Source organism: Crassostrea angulata, chromosome 7 (genome assembly GCF_025612915.1).
Source record: "Crassostrea angulata isolate pt1a10 chromosome 7, ASM2561291v2, whole genome shotgun sequence".
Lineage (NCBI taxonomy): Eukaryota > Metazoa > Mollusca > Bivalvia > Ostreida > Ostreidae > Magallana > Magallana angulata.
In genome coordinates this window covers 50,486,131-50,509,706 of record NC_069117.1, presented here as the reverse complement: position 1 = coordinate 50,509,706, position 23,576 = coordinate 50,486,131, and the positions used below count along the sequence as shown (strand labels likewise).

The 23,576-nt window shown below is 31.8% G+C and overlaps 1 protein-coding gene across 2 annotated transcripts in view; it reads right to left on the bottom strand.

Moving 5' to 3' along the window:
- Positions 1-23,552, bottom strand: part of LOC128191520 (collagen alpha-2(IV) chain-like) — a 36,256-nt gene extending 12,704 nt beyond the window's left edge. Inside the window, exons 1-30 of one of the 2 annotated variants that reach the window (XM_052863624.1) lie at positions 23,405-23,552; positions 21,611-21,731; positions 21,036-21,188; positions 19,825-19,988; positions 19,673-19,724; positions 19,331-19,480; positions 19,126-19,227; positions 18,803-18,898; positions 18,510-18,665; positions 17,050-17,122; positions 12,057-12,455; positions 11,402-11,452; positions 11,247-11,300; positions 11,084-11,113; positions 8,995-9,033; positions 8,679-8,717; positions 8,334-8,384; positions 8,092-8,127; positions 7,941-7,976; positions 7,381-7,407; positions 6,791-6,841; positions 6,551-6,586; positions 6,399-6,434; positions 5,835-5,861; positions 4,890-4,925; positions 4,265-4,279; positions 2,270-2,305; positions 2,079-2,114; positions 1,294-1,308; positions 813-851 (exon numbers count right to left, since the gene is read on the bottom strand). In XM_052863624.1, the coding sequence (XP_052719584.1) occupies positions 813-851; positions 1,294-1,308; positions 2,079-2,114; positions 2,270-2,305; positions 4,265-4,279; positions 4,890-4,925; positions 5,835-5,861; positions 6,399-6,434; positions 6,551-6,586; positions 6,791-6,841; positions 7,381-7,407; positions 7,941-7,976; positions 8,092-8,127; positions 8,334-8,384; positions 8,679-8,717; positions 8,995-9,033; positions 11,084-11,113; positions 11,247-11,300; positions 11,402-11,452; positions 12,057-12,455; positions 17,050-17,122; positions 18,510-18,665; positions 18,803-18,898; positions 19,126-19,227; positions 19,331-19,480; positions 19,673-19,724; positions 19,825-19,988; positions 21,036-21,188; positions 21,611-21,730 (2,155 nt within the window). In that variant the 5' untranslated portion in view covers position 21,731; positions 23,405-23,552. Of the gene's footprint in view, positions 1-812; positions 852-1,293; positions 1,309-2,078; positions 2,115-2,269; positions 2,306-4,264; positions 4,280-4,889; positions 4,926-5,834; positions 5,862-6,398; positions 6,435-6,550; positions 6,587-6,790; positions 6,842-7,380; positions 7,408-7,940; positions 7,977-8,091; positions 8,128-8,333; positions 8,385-8,678; positions 8,718-8,994; positions 9,034-11,083; positions 11,114-11,246; positions 11,301-11,401; positions 11,453-12,056; positions 12,456-12,750; positions 12,858-16,933; positions 17,123-18,509; positions 18,666-18,802; positions 18,899-19,125; positions 19,228-19,330; positions 19,481-19,672; positions 19,725-19,824; positions 19,989-21,035; positions 21,189-21,610; positions 21,732-23,404 lie in introns of those variants that run through there. The other variant, XM_052863623.1, reaches the window with a different exon arrangement.
- Between the last annotated feature and the right edge of the window lie 24 nt (positions 23,553-23,576).

Sequence of the window (23,576 nt, the reverse complement as noted above, 5' to 3'; positions counted from 1 at the left end):
TATTTGTTCATTATCATTTTTAGAATACACATCCTACTGACTTCATAAACATTTATGAATATGATTTGCAGGCAAGGTTGTTAACTGAAGAGGAGTGTGCAGGTATATGAATAAAAGCACGCAAAAGATATTTGAAATAAAAATATTCCGATTTGTATGACCAAATCAAAATTACTATATTAAATTTAAGTACCATAGATTTGAAAAAATATAACGTTTTTACTTTTACTATAATTAGGTTTCAGTCAAATGAGAGACACTAAATTTTCTACTATATTGTGTTTTGTACGGAGGAACATGATGTAATTCTTTACTCACTTGATGTTTGTGAAGGATTTTATGATAAAACAAGTGCAATTTTTAAATATGTTCGGGGAAAGGGATTGTAAGTGAAATAGACGTATGCACAAAATACAAATATATCTGCTATATCTGCAAAGGTTTTATAGCGTTGTAAAGTGTTGTAATTTATCAGTATTTTATGATATTATTTTCATTGTAATGTTATCATTATTGGTATTATAGTTCATAATATGACATGATCAAGAGACGTACTAAACTATCTACAGAAGCGGATTGACTAAATCAATCAATCAATCGAATTCAATTGTTAACAAAGAATATCCTTTTTTGTTAAAATAAAGATAGTAATAACTTTATTAGTTGTTGTCCACAATGACCTTCTTAACTTAATTATCTTAATGCTTTCGATTGATTGTTCGTACTAATACCTACTTTATAACACGATATATGAAATAAATACATGTACTACATCATGCTATATAGTAAAACACAAAGTACACTATTCATACCAGTTGGGAGGAACGAGAATGGGGGCAATGTATCAACAGCTAGAAAACGTAAATAAAATCTCTATATAAATTGGTCAATATATGTACGCAAATGTAAACAAATGTGTCTCTTAAGGTACCTCACTACACCTAAACTGATACCTTTTTGTACTACGTCACAAGATGGCGATATATATGTTTTGTTTAATTGTTAATATCAATCGATTTTGTTATATCGTCATAGCTCAGTGGTTTAAGTACCATGCTTGTGAACCGTAGATCGTGGGTTCGAACCCGCCTAGGCCTTTTGTTCACATTGACTAAACACAATTTTTGAAAAGGTTATTTTTATCTGATATTGCAATTTTTCGCCTATTTGACTCTTTACATCTTATCAATCATGCTAATGCTTCTTATCAAAATCAAGTAATTTCTACTGATGAGAGAAACTTTAAATCTTTGAATTTTTTGTTTCAAAGACTATCAAAATTGTTTATCTTACCTTGTCCAGCTTGACCTAAAAAGAGCATAAAGTAAAATCAATGATAAGTATTTTACAAGAATGCATTACAATATTACATCCTTGCCAAGGTGAAACGTTCATCAAACCATTCAGCAAAAAATGAGTTAAACATTTCTGTTAAGAATAAAACATCGCTGAAAACGATTTTCAAATTAAAATATCAAAAGTGCTATGAGAAACAATCATACAAAAATACGAATGGTGAAAATTATGAATTTTTTTAATTTTTAAATACAATGTGATGTTTCATACAGATAAAAATAATAGAACAATCCTTTCGTATCTTGTTACAACAAAAAGTACAGACATATAAGCAGGTGTTATGAGAGCAGATATGACATAGGTTTTTAGAGATAGTTTTTCATATTTTCAATATTAGTTCTTCAGAATGAACTTTAAAAACGTTCATATTCATTAGCATTGAAGGTCATTAAAAAGAAGCACGTTAAACATACTGTGGACTTCGTGTTGCAAAACAGTGTGCAGAACAAACAGAGAGCGAGAATCAATGCAATTTCAGTTCACAGTTTAAATAAAGTTGAAAATATAGTTCTCAAGGCAATGGCGACAAAAATAAATGGAGCATAGCGTGTAATAGTTCAAATAATGGTATAAAACGTTTTAAATTATTTTTTGTTAACGGTTAAAGTAAAGTGGTGTTTTCGTCAGTTTAAGGTCATTAGAAGAGCGAGAAAGCAAGTATTTGTAACTTGTTTTAGCAGAATTCGATTTTTTTTATTGACAAATACATAATTATGTTGTACCTTGATTAAAATTAGGAATGTTCCAAGGCTGTTGACCTAAAATAACAAATTTATTTCTCAAAAATGCTTTCAAAAATGTCTTTGCACAATTTAAAACTCGTTTTTCTTACTGTACGTAATTTAAGAACAGCCCTCGTATGTGCTAATCTATGATTGAAAAAATCCAAAATGTAATTAAGATATAAACGTACCATTTGTGGGAAGTTGAAATCCACCTCCTCCTGTTCCTGAAAAAGCAAAAGATTGAAATGGGGTCTAAAGATGTGGTAAACAATTATTAAAAAGAGGTTATCAATGTCAATATTTCTATAAGCCATCGTATGTTTGAATTAAATAACACATAAATATTCCAAGCATTATTTTGCCAATTAAATTGATAAGCAAAGCTTATCATTGATATTTGACGATTATATCTAAACGTTCGGTCTATTCATAAGTTTAACATAAACATATGCACACCCTTAACCAGCCAATTATAGATTGAAGTGAAAAGGTGTCTAAAATCCAATCAATAGACATCAGGGTTTTGGATAGTTGTGCATAAAAAAGGAAAGTATATGGTAGCGTATGCTTTTATAGGTTACGAATCTTTTACTCAAAAGTAAATATTTATAAAGCCGTGAGATTTTTCTATTTCTTTTCCTTCCATTTCAGTTATTCAATGTATAACAAACGATAGCTTAAAATTATTTAGTTATGTGATGAAAATGTTTAAAAACAAAAGGAATGCACCAGCATAAATTGAATTTGTCTTTAAACCGAACCTTTTGAAGCTTTTTAAAAAACTGTTGATATATTTCCTCCAAAAATAAAGATGGGTGTATCAATTGCCTCTATGATAAGATATGGTAAACATTTCATGACATGATATTGATAAAGACTCATTACCTTTTTTAATTTAGCAATAAGTATTAGATACTAATCAATTCAAAAGACGAATGTAACAATATTTTTTTCATAGATTCCAATTACCTATTTTACCTGCGAAATGAGGTAAAACTAAAAAAGTTAAACAACTTAAAGGAGCATGGTCACGATTTTCTTCAATTTTTTTTCAATTTTAATGTTTACAATGCTTTATTAAGGAATTTTTAAAAGGCATCTAAAATTTTAGTGCCATTCGTTGAGACAAAAGCGAGTTACGGAGCTTACAATTCTTGGCTATGTAAACAAAGCTTTTATTTACATTTTGAATGCTCAGGTGAAAATTCCAGTTTAACACCTAGGATGAATGTGTTAAAGGTTAGGAACTCTTATTTATGCTTAAAATGAATAAGATAATAGACAAATCTTGAAAAACATTTTTAGTGGTATATCGAACCTAAGTAAACAAAAACAAAACACGAGCCTTGTTTTACATGACAAAGACTTGTGAGCACTGTATCTTGCTTATATCTCTACGACTAACTCGCAAATTTCATTTGGTAATTGCATTTCTTAAACATTGTAAATAATAGAATTTGATCAAAATCGTCACCATGTCCCTTTAAAGATTCCATGGGTGAATCTCTTTTATTCGGTATGCCTTTTACCATATCTATCATCGACATTTTCTATGGACTGGTCGTTATACATCGAATGACTAAAATGGTGTGACTTTATGCATGCATATACAAAGGAATTCAACATAAATCTACGGTCATAGTGACAATTTATCAATTTTTTTTTATAATATAAGTACAAGATGTGTTAAGCAAAGGACAAACTGAGTCTAACTAAATCAATCAACCAACTGAATTCACTTGTTGAAACAAGATGCATTTTCTTGGATTCCAAATGAATATATTAATTAAAACAATACAGCATTATTTACATGTACGTGTATATTCTTTTTTAAATATTCTGCAGTTTATTTATAACTTTCAGCAAGATTTCGGAATTTGCATCTTAGCTTTTTTCTGAGTTATCCATTTTGATTAGTTAAAAGTGTATTCAATTTATTGTTCGTACTTAATATTTAAGTTGTGGTATAATACATATAAATGCATTTTATGATATGCAAGAGTGAAACAATAATCGACTACACTATTCATACCCGCTGGAAACGAGAGTGGAGGTATAGCACCAATAGCTAGAAAACGTAAACCAAATCTATTCACTAACGGTACAAAATATATTAACAAATGTACTAAAAGTTTCTATAGAAGTGACTGCACTCCGCCAAAAGTTATAATCAAATATCTTACCCTGCCCAGCTTGGCCTGAAATATGAAAATAAATAAATTAAATGTTTCATTTTTTTTTAAAAAGTAAGAATTTGTAGCATGAATATAGTTTTTCATTATTTAAAACAAAAAGTGCATTTTAAACACAAAATAGTTCGAGCATTAACTGAAAATCTGATTTATGTTTTGCAAAGCAAGCATATTGCAAAACCGATCAGAAAATGAACGATGTCAGAGAACGAAAAGCAATCAATTTATCTATTATTTTACTTTGCGATGACAGAAAAAGCCCTTACTCGAGCTTTTAGAGAGTATTTGTCTATCCATAAGTAACTTTTCAGGACTTAAAAAGTAAAGCCGTCGTAAAACAGAACACAAGAAACAAGTTAAAAAAAGTCTAGAGCTCAAAAATTTGATTCGTCAAAATCTGAATTCCAATCATGAAATTCGCATGAAAGCAATAGTGTTATTCGTTATAATCCATAGTGAAGACATAGTGAAGAAAATTGTTACATTAGAATACAAATTAAACATTTCTAGAAAGACAATGGCACGTTAAACGGAGAGCTGGTCCCTAGTTTATATACAGTATTAGTGGTTTACGAGACAATTTGACACACAGATGCATTGGTATTTTAATTTGTACCTTGGTTGAATCTAGGTATGTTCCACGGTTGTTGAGCTAAAATATTAAATTTAGTTTCAATAATATTTTGTCCAAGTACAAGCAATAACCTGTACATCTCTGGATTCACTAAAATCCCCTTTTCAAATGGTTATTATGGTTTAATATCATGTCCTTTATACAGGAGTCAAGCAAATGACTGAAGTTGATTGCTACATAAAATGTCACAAATCCCTTCTAATGGAAAACACCCAAGATAGCATCACTGTATACAGGGTTATATTTGCCCCGTTTAATTTTCACCCTTCTACACTAGCAAGCAGTTTCGCACCGTCTTGAAGTTGCCCATACACAGTTGTGTTTGAAAAAAGATAATATGAAACATCGAAATTCGCACAGTCTTAAATTCGCCGGCTGGCAACAAGGGTGTAAGGGACGAAAATAAAACGGGGCGAGTATTTCCCTGTAATGCTTATATAATATAAAGTCCTGATACAAAAAACTGATTATACGTACAGAACAAAGAGAGATGAAATTTGAACTCCAAAGTACACGAATTCATTTACATTTTTCAGTGTCTTTGTATGTAACAACACTACGAATCAGTTTTGTAACGTACAGTCCTATAAATTCAAATGACTTATTGTTGGGGCGATAGCGGGGTTTGCATTAAGTATATTCTAATATACTTTGCATTAAGTATACTCTAATATTAATACAATTGCTTAAAATTATATAATTATAAGTAACAACGAATCTATAATATTATAAGTTGATAGTATCGGTCGGGGCGTGATCGAAACTATAATAAAGCCCTTCAGGCTTGATTGGAATTGATTACGCGCCGACAAAATATATCACCTCATAATACTCAGTACTGATTCTGTATTCCTTAAATTAGAGCGACACTTGACGATTCAGTTAACCAATTGTGCATAATAAGAAATTTGGAGATATTAAGCTTACCGTTATTTCCTTGGTTGGCCCCTGCACCTAAAACAGAAAATAAAAGTTTAATCAAACTTTTTTTTTTCAAAATATTTAAATCCAAAAACAATCGGAACAAATGGTGATGATGATTCCAATAAATTTGAATCAAATAAAAGGATTTCATGCACTAAAAACAATGCAATTTAAGATACAAAATAGCTTTAAATCCATATTCCCAGGATGAAGTGAATAGAGTGAAGGATTTGAATTTTTTCTCCAGGATTACAATAAAAAATATTGTTGGTCAATATAACAAAAATCTTGCTAACTTGTCGTTACAATGAAACAAGGGGGTCCCATCACACCGTTTATACCATATATGAACGATGGTTGGTGGCATACATTTGGTTTACACATAATTCGATTTCTATTCATCTAAAGTTCTTTTATATCATGAAAGAATTGCTTCTGTAAAAATGTTAAATGTGTTAGTTTGAACATAATATTTGCGTTGTTCCTTGTCTATTAGATTGTTTAAAATTTTGATCAAAGTACGATAACAAAGGGAAATAATAACATTCATTTCCTTTGCATTCATACCTAAGTCTCCAGAAAAAGGTGATTGAAATTCAAATGCTATGAGAAATCAAGAAAAAAATGTTAAATTAGTACAGACATCATTCAAAAATATGATGAATGTCAAATTCAGACAATTCAATCGTATCTTTAGAGGATCTTTCTGGTAAACTTACCATTTCCTCCTTGGCCAGGAAGCCCCTGACCTTGACCTGAAGAAAAAATATATATAAAAAAATCAATATCAATGAAATAGGAATCAGATAACATTTAATTTATTCAAGTTCAATTCAAAACAAATATCATTGGGCAGAAATAAATGCTAAACTGGTTTCATAACTCTTGTACCGCGGTCTAATTAACCGCGGGCAGTTTGCAGACTGTAGCAAATGGAATATCACAACCAAAACACATACCTCCGGCTCCTCCTAAAAACGGGGGCTGTTGCTGGAATGGGATTTGTTGTCCTGTAAATAAAATGAATGTAAATCATTAACTCAAATTCTTCAAGTCTCTGAAAGGTGCACGGAATCGACGTTCCCGGCTCGAGGAGTAATGGTAGTGTAACATAAGCACCTGACGTTATATATTTCTCATATAATGTTACTAAACGTCTTTGTATGTGGTAACACTACGAATCAGTTTTGAAACGTACTGTCCTATAAATTCAAATGACGTGTTGTTGGCGCGCAAGAGGGTTTGCATTAAGTTCTTTCTAAGATAGTTAACATTAGGTATATTCTAATATTAATACAATTGCTTAAAATATATAAATATAAATAATAACGAATCTTTCTTTAAATATCATTAGGTGATTATATCGATCGGGGCGTGATTAAATCTATAATAAAGCTCTTCAGTCTTTATTGGAATTAATTACGCCCCGTCCAAATATATTACCTCATAACACTCAAAGAATGATTCCTTATTCCTTAAATGAGAGCGACACTTGAGGATACAGTTAACCAATTGTGCATAATAAGAAATTTGGAGAGATAAAGCTTACCGTTATTTCCTTGGTTGCCCCCTGCACCTAAAACAGAAAATAAAAGCTTAATCGATTTTTTTTCAAAATATATAAATAAAAAAACAACCAGAAAAGAAATGTTGTTGATGATTCCATTAATTTGAATCAAATAAAAGGATTTCATGCACCAAAAACTATGCAATATAGGATACAAAATAGCTATAAGTCCATATTCCCAGGGTGGAGTGAATAGAGTGAAGGATTTGAATTTTTTCTCCAGGATTACAATAAAAAATATTATTGGTCAATATAACAAAAATCTTGCTAACTTGTCGTCACAATGAAACGAGGGGGTTCATCACACCGTTTATACCATATATGAACGATGGTTGGTGTCATGCATTTGGTTTACACATAATTCGATCTTTATTTATTTAAAATTCTTTTATATCATGAAAGAATTTCTTCTGTACAAATGTTTAATGTGTTAGTTTAAACAGAATATATGCGTTGTTCCTTGTCTATAAGATTGTTTAAAATTTTAATCAAAGTACGATAACAAAGGGAAATAATAACATTCATTTCCTTTGCATTCATACCTAAGTCTCCAGAAAAAGGTGATTGAAATTCAAATGCTATGAGAAATCAAGAAAGAAATGTAAAATTAGTACAGACATCATTAAAAATATGATGAATGTCAAATTCAGACAATTCAGTCGTATCTTTAGAGGATCTTTCTGGTAAACTTACCATTTCCACTTTGGCCAGGAAGCCCCTGACCTTGACCTGAAGAAAAAAAAAATAAATAAAAAATTAATATCCATGAAATAGGAATCAGATAACATTTCATTTATACAAGTTCAATTCAAAACAAATATCATTGGGGCAGAAATAAATGCTAAACTGGTTTCATAACTCTTGTACCGCGGTCTAATTAACCGCGGGCAGTTTGCAGACTGTAGCAAATGGAATATCACAACCAAAACACATACCTCCGGCTCCTCCTAAAAACGGGGGCTGTTGTTGGAATGGGATTTGTTGTCCTGTAAATAAAATGAATGTAAATCATTAACTCAAATTCTTCAAGTCTCTGAAAGGTGCACGGAATCGACGTTTCCAGCTCGTAGAGTAATGGTAGTGTAACACAAGCACCTGACTTTTATATATTTTTCATATATAACAAATATATACTATTTCCCTAATAATACACCTGTGTATTATAAGGTAGGAGGTTCATTTATATATTTTTATATATGAGAAAGCGTCGGGTGCCTGTGGGTTTTAAATAATGAACATTTGTACCGGTTCACGATTATAAGTAATAAATTAGTACATACCGAAGGGAGCTCCAGGAAACCCGGGGAGTCCAGGTCGTCCTTAAATAAAGTTATAAAATCTCGTGAATTACATGTCCAAGTAAAAAAACGTTTTCTTTCTTCAATTAACATATTCATTTGGTCTTTGGAAAACTTAATAAATACGAGATAGATGAAGACTCTTTAAGTATTTTACATTTTGAAAAGTTAATTTACGCAATCCTTAATTGATAATTTGTGCTCATTTTTTTTTGCTTTCGTGGATATTTTTGCAACTACATATATCACATACAAATGGTAATGTTATTGATGTGTTAATAGAAGTAATCGAATTTACCTCCAAAGTTACCTCCAATTGGTGGAAAACCTGGTCTGCCTGTCGTGAAAAAAATTGCATATATCGCATATGAAATGAATAAAAGGCATGGAATAGTTGGTTTTGTTACATATGAAAATACTGGTTATTTTGAGCGTTTGATTCACTTATATTAAATACACAAAGTTTATAACAAAATTGATAAGACATAACTATATATGAATATAGTATTAAAGCGATACCACCAATCTATGAATACTAAAGTGCATAGATACATTGTATGCAATACAGAAGCCTTGGTACGTGTAAATAAGATGGGTGCCCATTGATTGCTTGTGAAGCTAATAATGTTTCGTATTTATATCTACTTGTCGAGTGAAAACGGTATCAAGTTTGAAATTTCATTTTTATAAAATTTATATGGAAGATTATATATAAGTCAGTATCAAGTTTGAAATTTTGGTACTGGTGATTTGAGACTAGTATATGTTTTTTTATGCCGAGATCGACCCCTTTACCTCCCAAGAGTCAGCGATAAAAACTCGACTTCTGCAGTTCCCTGGGTCAAGGTATTAAACCTGTGAACTTTGAACTTTTAGTGAACTTTGATCGTTAAGTGAACTTTTGAACTTTTGAATTTCTGTGAACTTAAGTTGTTTAATTTTGTTGAATTATCCGAATTATGATGCTACTTTGAAGCACGCCCTTGGTCACTTAACCCTAACCCTAACCTTAAAAGTTTGCGGATTATAAACCATAAAACAGCCGTTGCCAATTTTCGCCAGATTCGAAATAAAATTAAGAAAGGAGTCTTTTTCTGGTTTTTGACTTGTCAAACGTAAATTTGTTTAATTGTTCAGTAAACCGAGATAAAAGGAAATTAAAATTTGATATTTTTCTTTCTTTTTTACTATCATACAACTTTGCATAGAAAAATTAATCAATGTTAAGAATCTAACAAGGACTATATTTTTGGCTTAGTATTGAAAATATCACATGTTTTGCAATTCAGAATTGCTGCAGATTAATGAGTCTGTTTTAGCATTTTAAAAACAATAACATTAATGTTGGATTTTTTTTCCCAATGTGAACTAATGGTATGATACTTGGGTTTCAGAATATGTTTTAAAAATATGATTTGCCTATCAAATTACATTTTTACAAGCTTTTTAAAGCGCCCATTCTATACATTGATTTTTGTGGAAAAAATCACTAAAATTTGTTTTTCTCTCTTATTAAATGGTCAACACATAAGCTTTTCTGTCTATTTATATCTTTATATAAAGTCTTTATAATACATAAAAATCAGAAGTATTTTATGATTGGAAGCATAAAAAATAAAATAAAATGATCAACATTTCTTCAAAATTTAAGAAAATTAGAGGAAATGCGGGCTAAACAATATCAATTTTAGTATAAATATTTATTTCGATTAAGTAGTATAAGCTGATAGACATTTTGATATTCTATTATTTCATTGAAGAATAGAATCTTCAAATTTTAAACAAATGTGTACAGAACTACAAAGAGCTACACTTATTTTTATCATCCTTTATGTTGAAGAAAAAGGTAGTGACCTTGACCTGACCTTTATGCGAAAACAAAAAGGTCAAATTTGATTAAACTGATAGATACTTGGTAATATGATCCGTTTGACTGTGTCAAAATTTCATGAATTTCTTATCATAAGAAGTGTGTTTGATAACGAGAAGACCTTAAAAATGTTTTGTCGTGCACTTTTCTGAGATAAAACAATTAAAGGCAAATGTTGGAAATTTATGATACTAAATGTATTATAAATCAGTAAGTTCGAACAAAACTCTGTTCACTGAGATTATTTTAAAAAGTATATCACTTTATGTTATATTATATATGTCACTTATTAATAATCTAGTGCATAATGGTGTAATTTATAATTAATAAGATAATTGGAATTTCAAAATTTCGATTATATAACATACACGTGACACTAAAGATGTAATAAAGCACATGCAACTGTAAATCAGCTAAAAGATTCACTGTAGTATAGTGCATTTGAAAAAATAATTGTTTGTGCTAAGTTTGGATATTCTATACACATTGATATATACATGTATTTGGACGTTCATACCTCCGAAAGGTGAAAACGGAAGAAAAGGTCCTATGAAAGATATTGGCAATTAAATTATTTCTAATAACAGAAACATGTAAATATAAACTTGAGTGTATACTTGTATCTATGAAATATTAAAATATCGTCTTAAAAGAGTAGAGAAAACGTAAAAGTGTCAAACCTCTGAATGGCGGAAATGGCAACTGTCCTTGTCTTCCAAATGGTGGTAAAAATGCTTCATATAGGAAGAAAGAAAAAGAAGTGTTTGCAATGCTTATCTATAAAAAAAATTGTTCCAAAATAATAAAGATTGGAACTTTTTTTTTAAAAACTTACGAGGCCGACGCAAAAAGGGTTGTTGTCTCAGGAAAGGATTACCTCCGCCGCCTACAATTGAAACATGCTTATTTAAAAAAAAAAAAAACATTACTTTGCAGTTTTAAACGGACACAACATACGTTTCTTCGGTTATGAGTTTATCAAATTAAGATTCAACAGGGAAATAGTGAATTCAAATAAAAAAGGAATATGATATTATATTTTATCTAATTCTCACTGTAACTAATAAAAGATGAATTATTGACAGTTAAGGTTTATATAATATATAAGCGGTTGGGTATTCTCAAAAGACAACATTTAATACATGTGAATGTACATACATCATTATGATAATTGACAAAATAAACACACATAAAAGCAATTCATACAATACATTGTGCAATTGCAAAGCATGTAGTGCATTAAAAAAAACTTACTATTATTGGAGGATTAGACTTACAATGTACATGTCGTGAAAAGTAACAATTATACAATATACAACAAAACTAAAGCAATTAATCTTATAGGTAAATAATCTTTTACATGTGTAAGTGTTCAAATATTATAAAAAGACTTAATTTATAAATCAAAAATTTTTAACAAAGATAAAATCTTTTCATTTCGATTTATTGATGTGACATTTCGATTTATTAATGTGACATTAAAAGCCTACCTCGCCGGGATGCAGTTGTTCGAACATTTGAGATAGCATTGGCTGTAAGCGAAGATGGAAGCAAAACCTCAGGCTGAATAGCAAAAGCACGAATAAGTGAGACCGGAACGCCCACCCTGCGGACTCTGTCGCGGGGGAGGCGGTCACGGTTCGCTATGAGTACACTGGCAGCACCATTGGTTAGCAGCAACATTTGGCCTCTCTCACCTAACCCCTGAGCTCCAAAATTATTTTGCTGGGGGAAACCCTGAAAGTTTTGGGGGAATCCGGGCGTCTGTTGCTGGGACCGGATGTTTGGGAGCTGTGCGGGCGCTGTCTGTTCGCCCAGAATGTCTCCGCCCTGCTGGTTATTTCCCCCAAGATTACTACCCCCGCCCCCAGGAGTACCTGCCCATTGACCTGTATATAAAAAATACTTGATTAATAAACATTCCATTATACACTATACAATATAGATCATAAACTGCGATTTTTAAAATTTGTTTATCGAAGATGGTTTGCTGGTCAACAAATTAGCCTACAGATATACAATGTACCTTAATTTTTAGTATGGTGCAATTTTAAGCTATAAACTACTATTTCGTGAAGAAAAATTTCCATCATCTTTATAGAGAAGTCTTAAGGAGATTAATACCGTCTGAAAATGGCAACAGCCATCTAGCCAATCTAAATTCATAACAATACAATTACTTACCTTGCGATGATGGAATAAGTAGCAGAAATCCAAATGCTAATAGTAGGGACATATCTAAGTGCGTCGTTTACGGGAGATAAATATACTTTTTTTGCTCTTTGTCTCTTCTGGAATAAAAAGTCAAAAATTTAAAAAGGAAGCTAGATATAATTTCAATAACAAATACAAACTCTGATTTCTTAAATGCTTAATATATCGGTATTTTTGACAAATGCATCAATAAATTTCAAAAAATTACACAAGGTATTTTTTTCTTTCGTTTCTCATTAAATGTCATGGTCTAATTGGGCTAAATGTTTTAAATACATAATTTGGTATTTCTAGACTTTCAGTACAACTTAGCTCAGATTGTAACATAGATGTTTGTGACTACTGGCGCCATATATTATTCTGATAAATCAAATTGCATTGTGTACAATTGTAAATATCCCCTAATTGTCATCCATTTCATTTTTAAACAAATGACTTTAATCAGTCATTTGTAGGACAAAGAAATGATTTATAAGTTTACAGATGCATTCGTTCCTTTTTCCTTGACATAAATTTTACAGAACATAGTTCTTATAGACGTTTTAAAAATGCACATGTAATCTTTTCTTCCAGTATTTTAGTTAAATGAAAAACAAAATTGATACAATTTCAAATAAGATGTCCTAGGTAATTTCCTTAAAATTTTTTTCTTAATTAAGTTATGATCATCATTAATAAAAAAAAAAGAATATGATTTATCGCTGCTGTTCAGATGAATTACGTAATTTGAAAAGTTCAGGCGGAAACTTTGCTATGCAGGAAACGGATTTTCCTCTAGATACTGATTTAAAAAGTATGAATAATGGTTTCATTCATAGATAAATGTGAAAACGATTCATTCAATCAAATATACTTTAATATATGGGCAATAACAATGATATACACTGTTCAATCACATGCAGAAATGGACAATGTATTGTTGACGAACTTTTTAATCTTGGGAATCATGGCACATAAACTAAAGATTTTTTGTGGATCTTTTGTTTGTTTTTTTTTATAACCATTAGGGCAAGTTAATTATTAATTAATGATACAAAGTACATGTTGTTTATTGAGTTCGTACAAAGAACCCAGATTTACAAGCTCAGATGATTTATCATTTTGTCTCTGTTACAAAGATAAATCGCTCAATGTTTTATTAAGCTATTCATCATTATGAAAGTTAACACAAGCTATGATTAACTTAAAAATTTGTAAAAATGAAGAAAAAAATCCAACAAAACAAAATCGTTAAATGACAGTTGATAATAATAGAAGGGTGAAAGTGTGTTTACAAAAAGTAAATCATGTGACTCCTGCAACACGGAAATGTCGAAATTCTGGTCAATAAAATTAAATTTCACCTTGTGATTTCAATTACATCACATTGAATTTCTAGTCATGCTTGCGAAATAAAAATGGCAAAATGACAGGATTCTGACACTGCTGAACGAGACACGAATCGCCAAATATGCGGAGAGAATTGCGCGTTATTAAAAATTGATAATAATCTAATATATGAACTAATGAGCTAACAGTTGTCATAGACTGTGCAGGTCTTGCACATATATTTCTCGGAAATAATACTAAATACTATTATTATGTTATTGATTTTTTACGATTGCTCATATAAATACATGTAGTAGCACCCACTAATGATACTCAGACACGTAGCAAGAAAAAATGAATCACATTTTATTTACATGTAGCATGTTCACCAAACCTGATGATCCTGATATAAGGAGGGGGGATTGCCATTTTTACCAAACCTGTTGATCCTGCTATGGGGGGGGGGGGGGGTGCTGGGTTTTTCGGCTTATTATTTGATTTTTATGTGAACTCTTCCTATGAGTTTATCGTCCGAAAATTCGGAGAGACCACTTAAAATAAATTGTGTATATATATATATATATATATATATATATATATATATATATATATATATATATATATATATATATATATATATATATATATATATGTGTGTGTGTATTGAAACACAATAAAATCCACAGTGGTCGGCGAGTTATAGATAAAAATTAAATAAGAAAACACGAAAAACGTTCAATATAAATAAAAACGAAAAACGTTCAATTATATATATATATATATATATATATATATATATATATATATATATATATATATATATATATATATAAGAATAATTGTCTGTTTACAAAAGCATCTCCCTCCCCACCTTCGAAAACATACACTGGCACGCGTTCCAGTTGTTACGTATGCGCCTATTAGTCATTTTGTATCGCATGAAGCAAATTTCTGTCATTATTGGTGGATGGGGTGAGGTTATCAAGAATATTTCGACCAGCAGTGTTAAGAATTAACCACACCCTTCAAAACAAGCCACCCAAAAATAATGTTTAATTGCATGAATATCTCTATTTTCCCCGTTTTAAAGCTTTGCTTCAAGTATCTCTTAGAGATACTACTGAACTCATAAATATAATGAGATGTATGAAATTGTTCTTATACAGTTCGCGACAATTTTCCTGAAATCATTCATAAGGTTTCCTGATGAATGGCCTACGCGACATAAAAAAGTGCTTTCCCGGTTTTGTCTGAGGAGTGATAGGTGGCTATGTTTCTGTTAGTTACAATGATTAAGCAGTACAGGGTCATTTATCACCGAATATTCTTTTGTTCTGATAAAATACCGAAATACAAGGTTACAGTAAAAGCATCCTTAAAGGAGACATTGATGTGTGGGGAAGGCGATAGCTCAGTTTAAGGAGGGAAATGGTCCGTGATGTTTAACCTGCTACAGCCGCAGTTAAATACATGAGGGGGGTTAGGATACTTTGTCGTTGGCCCCTGTCAGGTGACACAGTGCTCGTATTTACAAGACATATCATTCTACTAACCCTTTCTTACGGTTATAATTGTACAATTACCAGGCGATACTTACAAGTAACAAAACCTAAACTAGTCAGTTTGTGTGAAGATCGGTGTCAATATCCGACGTTCCATCTCATCAATCAATTTAATATGGTTTTTATTTTTGTGCTTACGGGTATGTGTTGAATACATAAGCGATCTTTGTGACAAAATACAATTGCAAATGTATCAATAAATTCGTTATTGTTTGGAAAAGAAACATTGATAGTTCGCGGAATTGATATACATCTCACGTCAGAGCCCTCAGTAAAATTAGCATAACATGATGATGGGTCGTAATCGGAGATATAAATAATAAGAAAAAAATCTGGTTTGCTGTCAAAATGATCAAAAATGTTAATTTTCAATTAATCGTCTTGAATAGTTTAAGAAAGGTGTGTTACTTATATTCTTCGTCCTGGAAAGATGAATCGGAACTATGTTGATCACGACCTCGAAGACAAACCCAATGAAGAGCCATTACTTTATAAAACACAGCTGTCAAAACTGATTTTACTTATCAATCATGATAAATAAAGGACAGCTTTGATATTGACAACTCTGATTTTTCCCCCCAATTTTTTTTTTCTTTCATGTTAAAAAGTTGTACGTGTTGGCAAGTTCACAAGTGACATGTGGGACGATTAATTCAATTATTTGATATAAGGTTAGGATAAATAATGCCTCACTTGATGTGAAGTTTAATATGTAATCTGTTTGCTGTTATATTCTTGCCTACTTCTTTAACGGGCAAAAGATTTGAAACAAACTAGTTGCGCAAAAAGAGTCATCGTGATGAGTAGATAAAAAAAAACTAACTGGCTTATTAATATATTACCAAGAAATGTTAACTGTCAAACCTGATTAACCCTCCTAATTAACTTGTCGCGGGGAAATCAGTTAGCTGAAAATGGACAAAATTTCCGCGTTCTATCTAGAAGTTTACAAGCAAACCGTGTTTACTTGTCTTATGTGTCCCCAGGTTCCCTGCAGATCAGCCGTGTAGTCGCGCAGGTTTCTTGTAAACCACTTTTTTGGAGGAAACGTCTCGTTCGAAATATTACGGCTTATATACATAATACATGGTATTTTACTTCATTTTGTCGGTCCTGACATTTAAATCAACTTTTAAAGACTTATTCTTCATCAGATTTGCGGAATTATAAACTTTTGTATATTTTTTTATATTAACAATTCATCATCTGTAGGGGCTTTTAGTTCATTATTTATTTCGACGCCTATATTTTATCATAGAATGATAAGAATTAAAGTTCCATACCTTGTTTTGGTTTGTATTGTACGATTGTCTCCCCTGAGTTAGATCTCCTTAGTCGTGTTAGGTCCCTATGTTACACCTGACTGTTGCCTCTCAAGAACCGGCGTCTAATAATTTACCTGCATAACCTCTCAATCCATCATCCGGTGACGTGGTTCGGCTTTGACAGTTGTCTCTATCTAATATTGTTTCCTTTCAAATTAAATAAGATACACGTGCATTGATAGAGGCCAGTTGAAGTTGCGGTATTAGTTCAGCCCTTTTACTTATTGTCTTTCCCTTAGAAAAACAATTAATCATTAAGTATTCGACGATAATAATGACAAATGCGGAAATAGAAATTGTTTAATTGCCAGAAATATATATAGATATTGGGTTTTTTCATCATTAGAACTGTCGGTCTTCGATAAAAACGACACAAAATAATTTACGTATTATTAAGACACTTTTTTATAAAAAAAAAATTTAACTTTTTGTGAATAATTGATTCTCACGGCATATTGTGCGTTGTTATTACACGACAACCTTTTACATTCTGATTCTGGTAGATTTGTGGAGGCTACTGTATCATTGCGGAAACAAAGAATACAGAGCGGTATCATAGACCGTTAACTTACATATATCACCGGTGATATATAATATATCGACAACTCTCGTAAATAACGTCAAATCTCCTAGAGTTATTTTGTTCGTCAATTTTGATTCTCACAGACCTTCAAATAATTTTGTTGTTTAGTTGGGTTTTTCTTTAATTCATGGGTATAATTTTTCGATAACCTCATTTCGACAGCCTCATATTCATCAATGAAATATCTATTTTAACTACATTGGTATAGCTCATACAGTGTATATCAAACAATTTATTAATAACAAAGTTTACGTTGAAATTTATATAATATTATTTTATCTGAAAACGACCACCCTTCCCCAAATTTAGGTAGAAGATTTTTTTAAATATAGTCCATTCTTCTGAATGATCATAATGATAATTTACTCATCCTTAATATTTTGATCAATAAAAGGATGTATTTTGTTGCGGATGGTGGACTTTACAGATATAAACGCCACTGCGTCAATTAAAATCCGAAAATATGCAAGTTGGATGAATTTTTTATTGCATTCTTCACATTTTTTCCGATAATCACAACATAATAGATATTAACATAATAATAATAAAAATGTGCTGAACTTAGTTTGGAAAAAAATCATGCCAGATTCTTTCACATTAATTCTAATGTTTTTAATGATCGATATTAAGAAATTGCAAGATTAAAATGCTCTTTCTTCTAAAAATACATGCAATGATAATAATGTCACATTGTGTAATCAATTCCCAAAATGATCAAATGATAAGTCACATAAATAATCCAATTTGGTTATTCATATAAACGCATATCACATCGCTGATTGTTACATTTTCAACCCCATTTTTTTATATAATGAACATCTTTATTTTATACACAAAAGTTTAATTCTTATAAGCCTGTCTATACATTACGTCATCATAGGTGTACATTTCCTTGAGTAAATACATCTTTATTACTTTTTTAAAATATCACACGTCGCAGTATCAAAAGACTTTAAATATAAGCCGTCCCAGAGTGCCCTGGTTGTTGATGACGTCATTGTGAGCAGCAGGTGCTTGGTCCAAGGTATAAGTCTTCCCTATTGGTGGCTTTACCCATCCGTCTCTCATTCCGGCGGATACAGCGGCATCTATCTCATCCATTTCATTCTATTCAGAAATTTTTCAAATATCAACACTGTACCTTCAATATTTTTTATTGAATTACATATAAATTAGAAGCTAATCGCTAGTGTTATTGTTTAGTCTCCATGTAGTGATGACATGATCTAATTTTATGTACTTACTTGAGAGGCGTTAAACAGCAGCATCCCCGTGACGATGCATTCTTTCTGCATGGCTAGTCTGGGCGTTATTTCTACAGAACCCCTATTTCCAACAACCTGCAAAAACATGAAGTAAACTATATTACTTGGATGTAAACATGGGCGTGTAATACATGTAATGTATGTGTATACCTATGGATATTTCTCTCAAGAATCATGAAAGCTTCAGCTCACTCTGTTGTTCATATCATACTAAAATTGAAGAATTTGCCCCCTACTTCTTATCACGCTAAAATACATTGTACAGTTTGTCCCTATTTCTTATCACGCTAGAATATACTTACTACAATTCGCCCTCTTTTTGATATCATTTCCAGGTCCTTCTCGAGGTTTACGTTAGCAAGCATCTCTATGATGATTTGAGGTCCATTGTTAGACGTCGCTTCCTGTAGAAATGGATAAAGAAATGCAATATAATTTATATATTGCATTTCCTGTTGTTAAGCATATTTATTAGTAGTTAAATAGCGGAGTAAGTATTCAGGGCACCATTATTTTGGCTGCATATCCGTCTTCCCTGTGACTGAAGGCTGCGTCACATCCGTTCCGTAAGATAAGGTCGATCCCAGCCTCACTTCCGGCTGTCCCCAACACGTGCAGTCCCCTGGACTTAGCAATCTGAACACAAGCAAGTCCAACCTGAATGTCCAAAAAAGTCTTCAATTGAATATAACAGGATATTACAAATTCTACACATAGATGGTAACATTTATTACCATAACTATATAATCGGTAACAGACCAAAAGTACGGATATGTGTGAGGAAGGCAATTAATACGATGGAAGTAATCGTTTGTGCTAAATTAATGGTACTGTACAAAAAATACAAACCGCGCCACTGGCTCCGTGAATTAGAACTGTTTCGCCGGGCTTTGCCCCACCACTGTAGAAAACAAAATGTCATGTCTTTAAAAATTACCCTACCTACAAAAAGCGACAGATTTTTACAACGATTTTTTAAACATGAAAAAATTAGAACTGACATGATAACTAGAGCCCTGTATGCTGTGTAATATGGTATTCCAACTCCCGCGCCCTCTTCAAAAGTCAGGTTGCTATGGAGAAGTTTGGTTCCAGTTGACGCTGAAGTACAATATTCCGCGTAGCCACCAGACGCCACAGCCATAGAATAAACTTGGTCCCCTTTCTGTGGAACGATGACGTGTACATGTAATAATGTAAAATTAAAGACTGAAAACTAACGTAATACAGGTTGCAAGTATAACTGACGTTTTATCATAAAGCTCAAAAGTGTGTGTTTCAGATCAGCTGCAGCCGATTTTCCGTTAGAAAAAATCTAGTAAACCGCCAATTAGTCCTAACACTGGGTTTCATCAAATCAAAATAGGTACATTAATCAAGTCTACATAAAAATCCGTGAATTTGAATAAAGATACATGTAATGAGATAGCTTGAATTTCAATGCTGGTAACATAATGCATTGCAGTGTATATTTTGGTAAATGTATCGGTCTCTTTCCATTTATCAAGACTTTGATGTTTTGATGCATCACTGTTGTATTGTAGAACTAAAAAAAAACAAAAAATACAGAATAAATGGGAAAAGTTGTCAACCCTTTATGTTTTGTTTTTTTTTTTTAGGTTTAGGCTAACAACAATTTTACCTATATACAACCTGATTTACCGTTCTGACAAAATCCATGGAAAACCAGACTTTTGGTTATTTTAATCGATTTATTATTAATTTTCATTGCCGTAGTTTAGTCATTATGATACTTCCTTCGTAGAGCCACTTTAACATGACCATTGCTTGCTTTAAATAGAATTCTGTCGTAGGCGTGTCCTTAGTAATCAGTGCATATTTCACTTGATGCCAGCATCAATATTAACTTGTTTTGCTGCATGAACTAGATAACAAACCAAAAGTTCCACGTCCCGTTAAAATGGCTGCAATTCAAGTATCATTATCATTTATTTCAACTTTGAGCAATTATGTTCATCAGCATTGTACACAAATACTAAATACAAACATGCGAGGCATGCAAATTGCAAATCCAGCGTATTCAGATGCTTCATGCAGAGAGTCTCTGCAAAGGGTGCATTTTCATTTAATTGGAGCATTAAAACATTCAATTTTGACATTTTTGCACTTATATGCAAGATATATCCTAACAAGAGACTTGATTTTTTTCATCCTTCATATACTAGTGCCCACCTTTATGCGAGTTCGTTACCTTGAGATGTTTGACCTTTGAACCCACTTCCTCCACCACCCCAGCTACGTCTTTCCCGGGGGTGTAGGGCAGTGTGGGTTTCACGGCGTAGGTTCCCGACCTGATGTATGTATCCACGGGGTTGATACCTGCGGCGTGAACTTTAATTAAAACCTATAAGAATTAAACCAAAGAACTAAGTACTATGCTATCCTGAGAATACTTAGTCTTTATTTTCTTCGGCATTTCTTCTGAAAACTGATAAGCAGTTAATAGTCTATGTTTAAGTCTTTAAACAAAACATGATTTATCAATTTTAACGAATGAAATTTAAAGTGTAGTGCAATTTGCCCGCAAATGAACAAATAACCGAACAAAGGGTAGAATAGATAGAATTAAGAGATTCGCAGAAATATATATGTACATGTAAACTCTAAAATTCTTTCTATTGTAGTTTATCAGACTATGAACGTAACAATCAAATCTTCCAGAAAAATTCACCGATAAAAGTATACAATACTGTAAACAATTCCAGTATTGACCTTATATGGGTCTGGTTTTCAGATAGATGAGAAAACACTGCATGCATTGTATACCTGGTCCTCCGAAGGTCTTGGCACGGGCACATTTGTTTCTAGTTTTAACACCTGAGGTCCACCAAATTCTGTGACTCTTATGGCTCTCATAATAGTGCTTATGGCAGATCGCACGGACATGCTGAAAAAAAAAGAGAATGCAAGCTCTCGGATTATGACAGAATCATTTGTTTACATTAATTTACATCCACCAAATATGAATCTCTCTATTTCTTACGGAAATTGATTGTAACTCACAACTCTAAAGAAACTGACAGAGCTGAAATATATACAATCCAGTTCTAACCATTTATCAATTGGTCGAAACCTTCAGCACCCTAAGAAAATCACTGCATGACTGCCCGATTCGAAATAATCATGATAATGTCAGACTCATACTCCCATATAACATGACTTGGCTATTTCGTTTGTCTAACGTACTGTTGTACATAATTAACGATGTTTTAGTTACTTTTACTTACTCTTTACGATCAATTGATTTTTTCATTAATTTGCTTTAAAAAGGATGTAAATATAAGCAATACAATGCTTTCTTTGATGATTCATGCGGGTTTTGAACGTATGAGCGATCAATGCAGAGTATACATAACCAACTACAGTATAATGCGGATTATGTATTTTTCTACAATGTCGCTACCTTCATATCCCGCATGAATCACTTATTGTTTATAAATAATAATTTAGATAATTTTTGCATCTGATATTTAAGACAAGGGATTCAGATCCAAAATCCTCGGTTTGAAAAATGCATGTCAGACTGAGGGTATGATTCAAAATAATCGAAACCTATTCTGCATCGCATGATTTAAGATGTTTGGTCAAATTTTACATTTATAAAATTTTGTGGATGATGTAAAAAGTACATAGAAAACATAAATTCATCAGAACAATTCAAAACTTTGAAGGGGATTTTCCAACCGTTATAAAAACCCGTCAAGTTGATACTGATTCATAGACTAAGGAGATGTAATTCGGTTAAATTCTTTCTATAGTGATTCATACAGTAGGGCTGTGAAGGTACATGTAGCAGTAATTATGATGGTAGTTGCCATTTTTAGGCTAATATATTTTTCTCCGTACTTATGTATCGTAAATGAAATGCTTAAATTTCAAAGTTTAAATGATTGGATTTTTTCTTTACTTTAAAATAATATTTTATGGCCAAAAATATCATATGTCAAAGTTTACGGCAGATATGTATAATTGGCTGAACACCCAGTCTTGGTCAAATATGTTATTATCCACAAACATCTGTAAAAATACGACAGATATTGGACTTGGTGAAATATACATAAATATACTCGATAGCCCCTTCAACTTAGAAGTATATATACATGTATGATTCGCTCATACTTTTCTGGATTTACTTTAAAATAAATCAATTCTATATCAATTGAGGATAGCAATCCAACTTTTTACTGCTTTATATATATTTGCTGCATTGATTTGTTTCAAATAATTCTACACACAAGATTTTCACTCAGGTAAACTTTGTGATGTAAAATAATAAAAGTTGCTGAATTTGCTCATACATGGCTCGCCATACAAGCGAATATAAAGTTAAGATAAGAAAACGCCAACCAAATATTAAAATGATTGTAGTCTGTTTATGAATGCACTTATCTGTATTATTTCCCTGGAGAAAAAAAATGATGGTCAACAAAAAAAAAATTTGACCTACATTAGTACATACAAACTTTGTATGTATAAATTGTAGATCTTTTATAGCTACATATATTCACAGGAATTTGCCTACCGTTGTGTTCACCCGCTTGATGACACCTACAAATTAACCTGTCCCCGATCAGAGTGTATGAAACCCCATTCGTCAGTTATCCAGAAGACAAGTTGTTTCGTCCCCAGGTCTGCACTGCAGTGCCCACGTTCTATGAAATAATGAAATATATGATTGAGGGGAAGGGGTTTGGTATTTGTTAGAGAAGATATCTGTTGATCTATTTAGTTA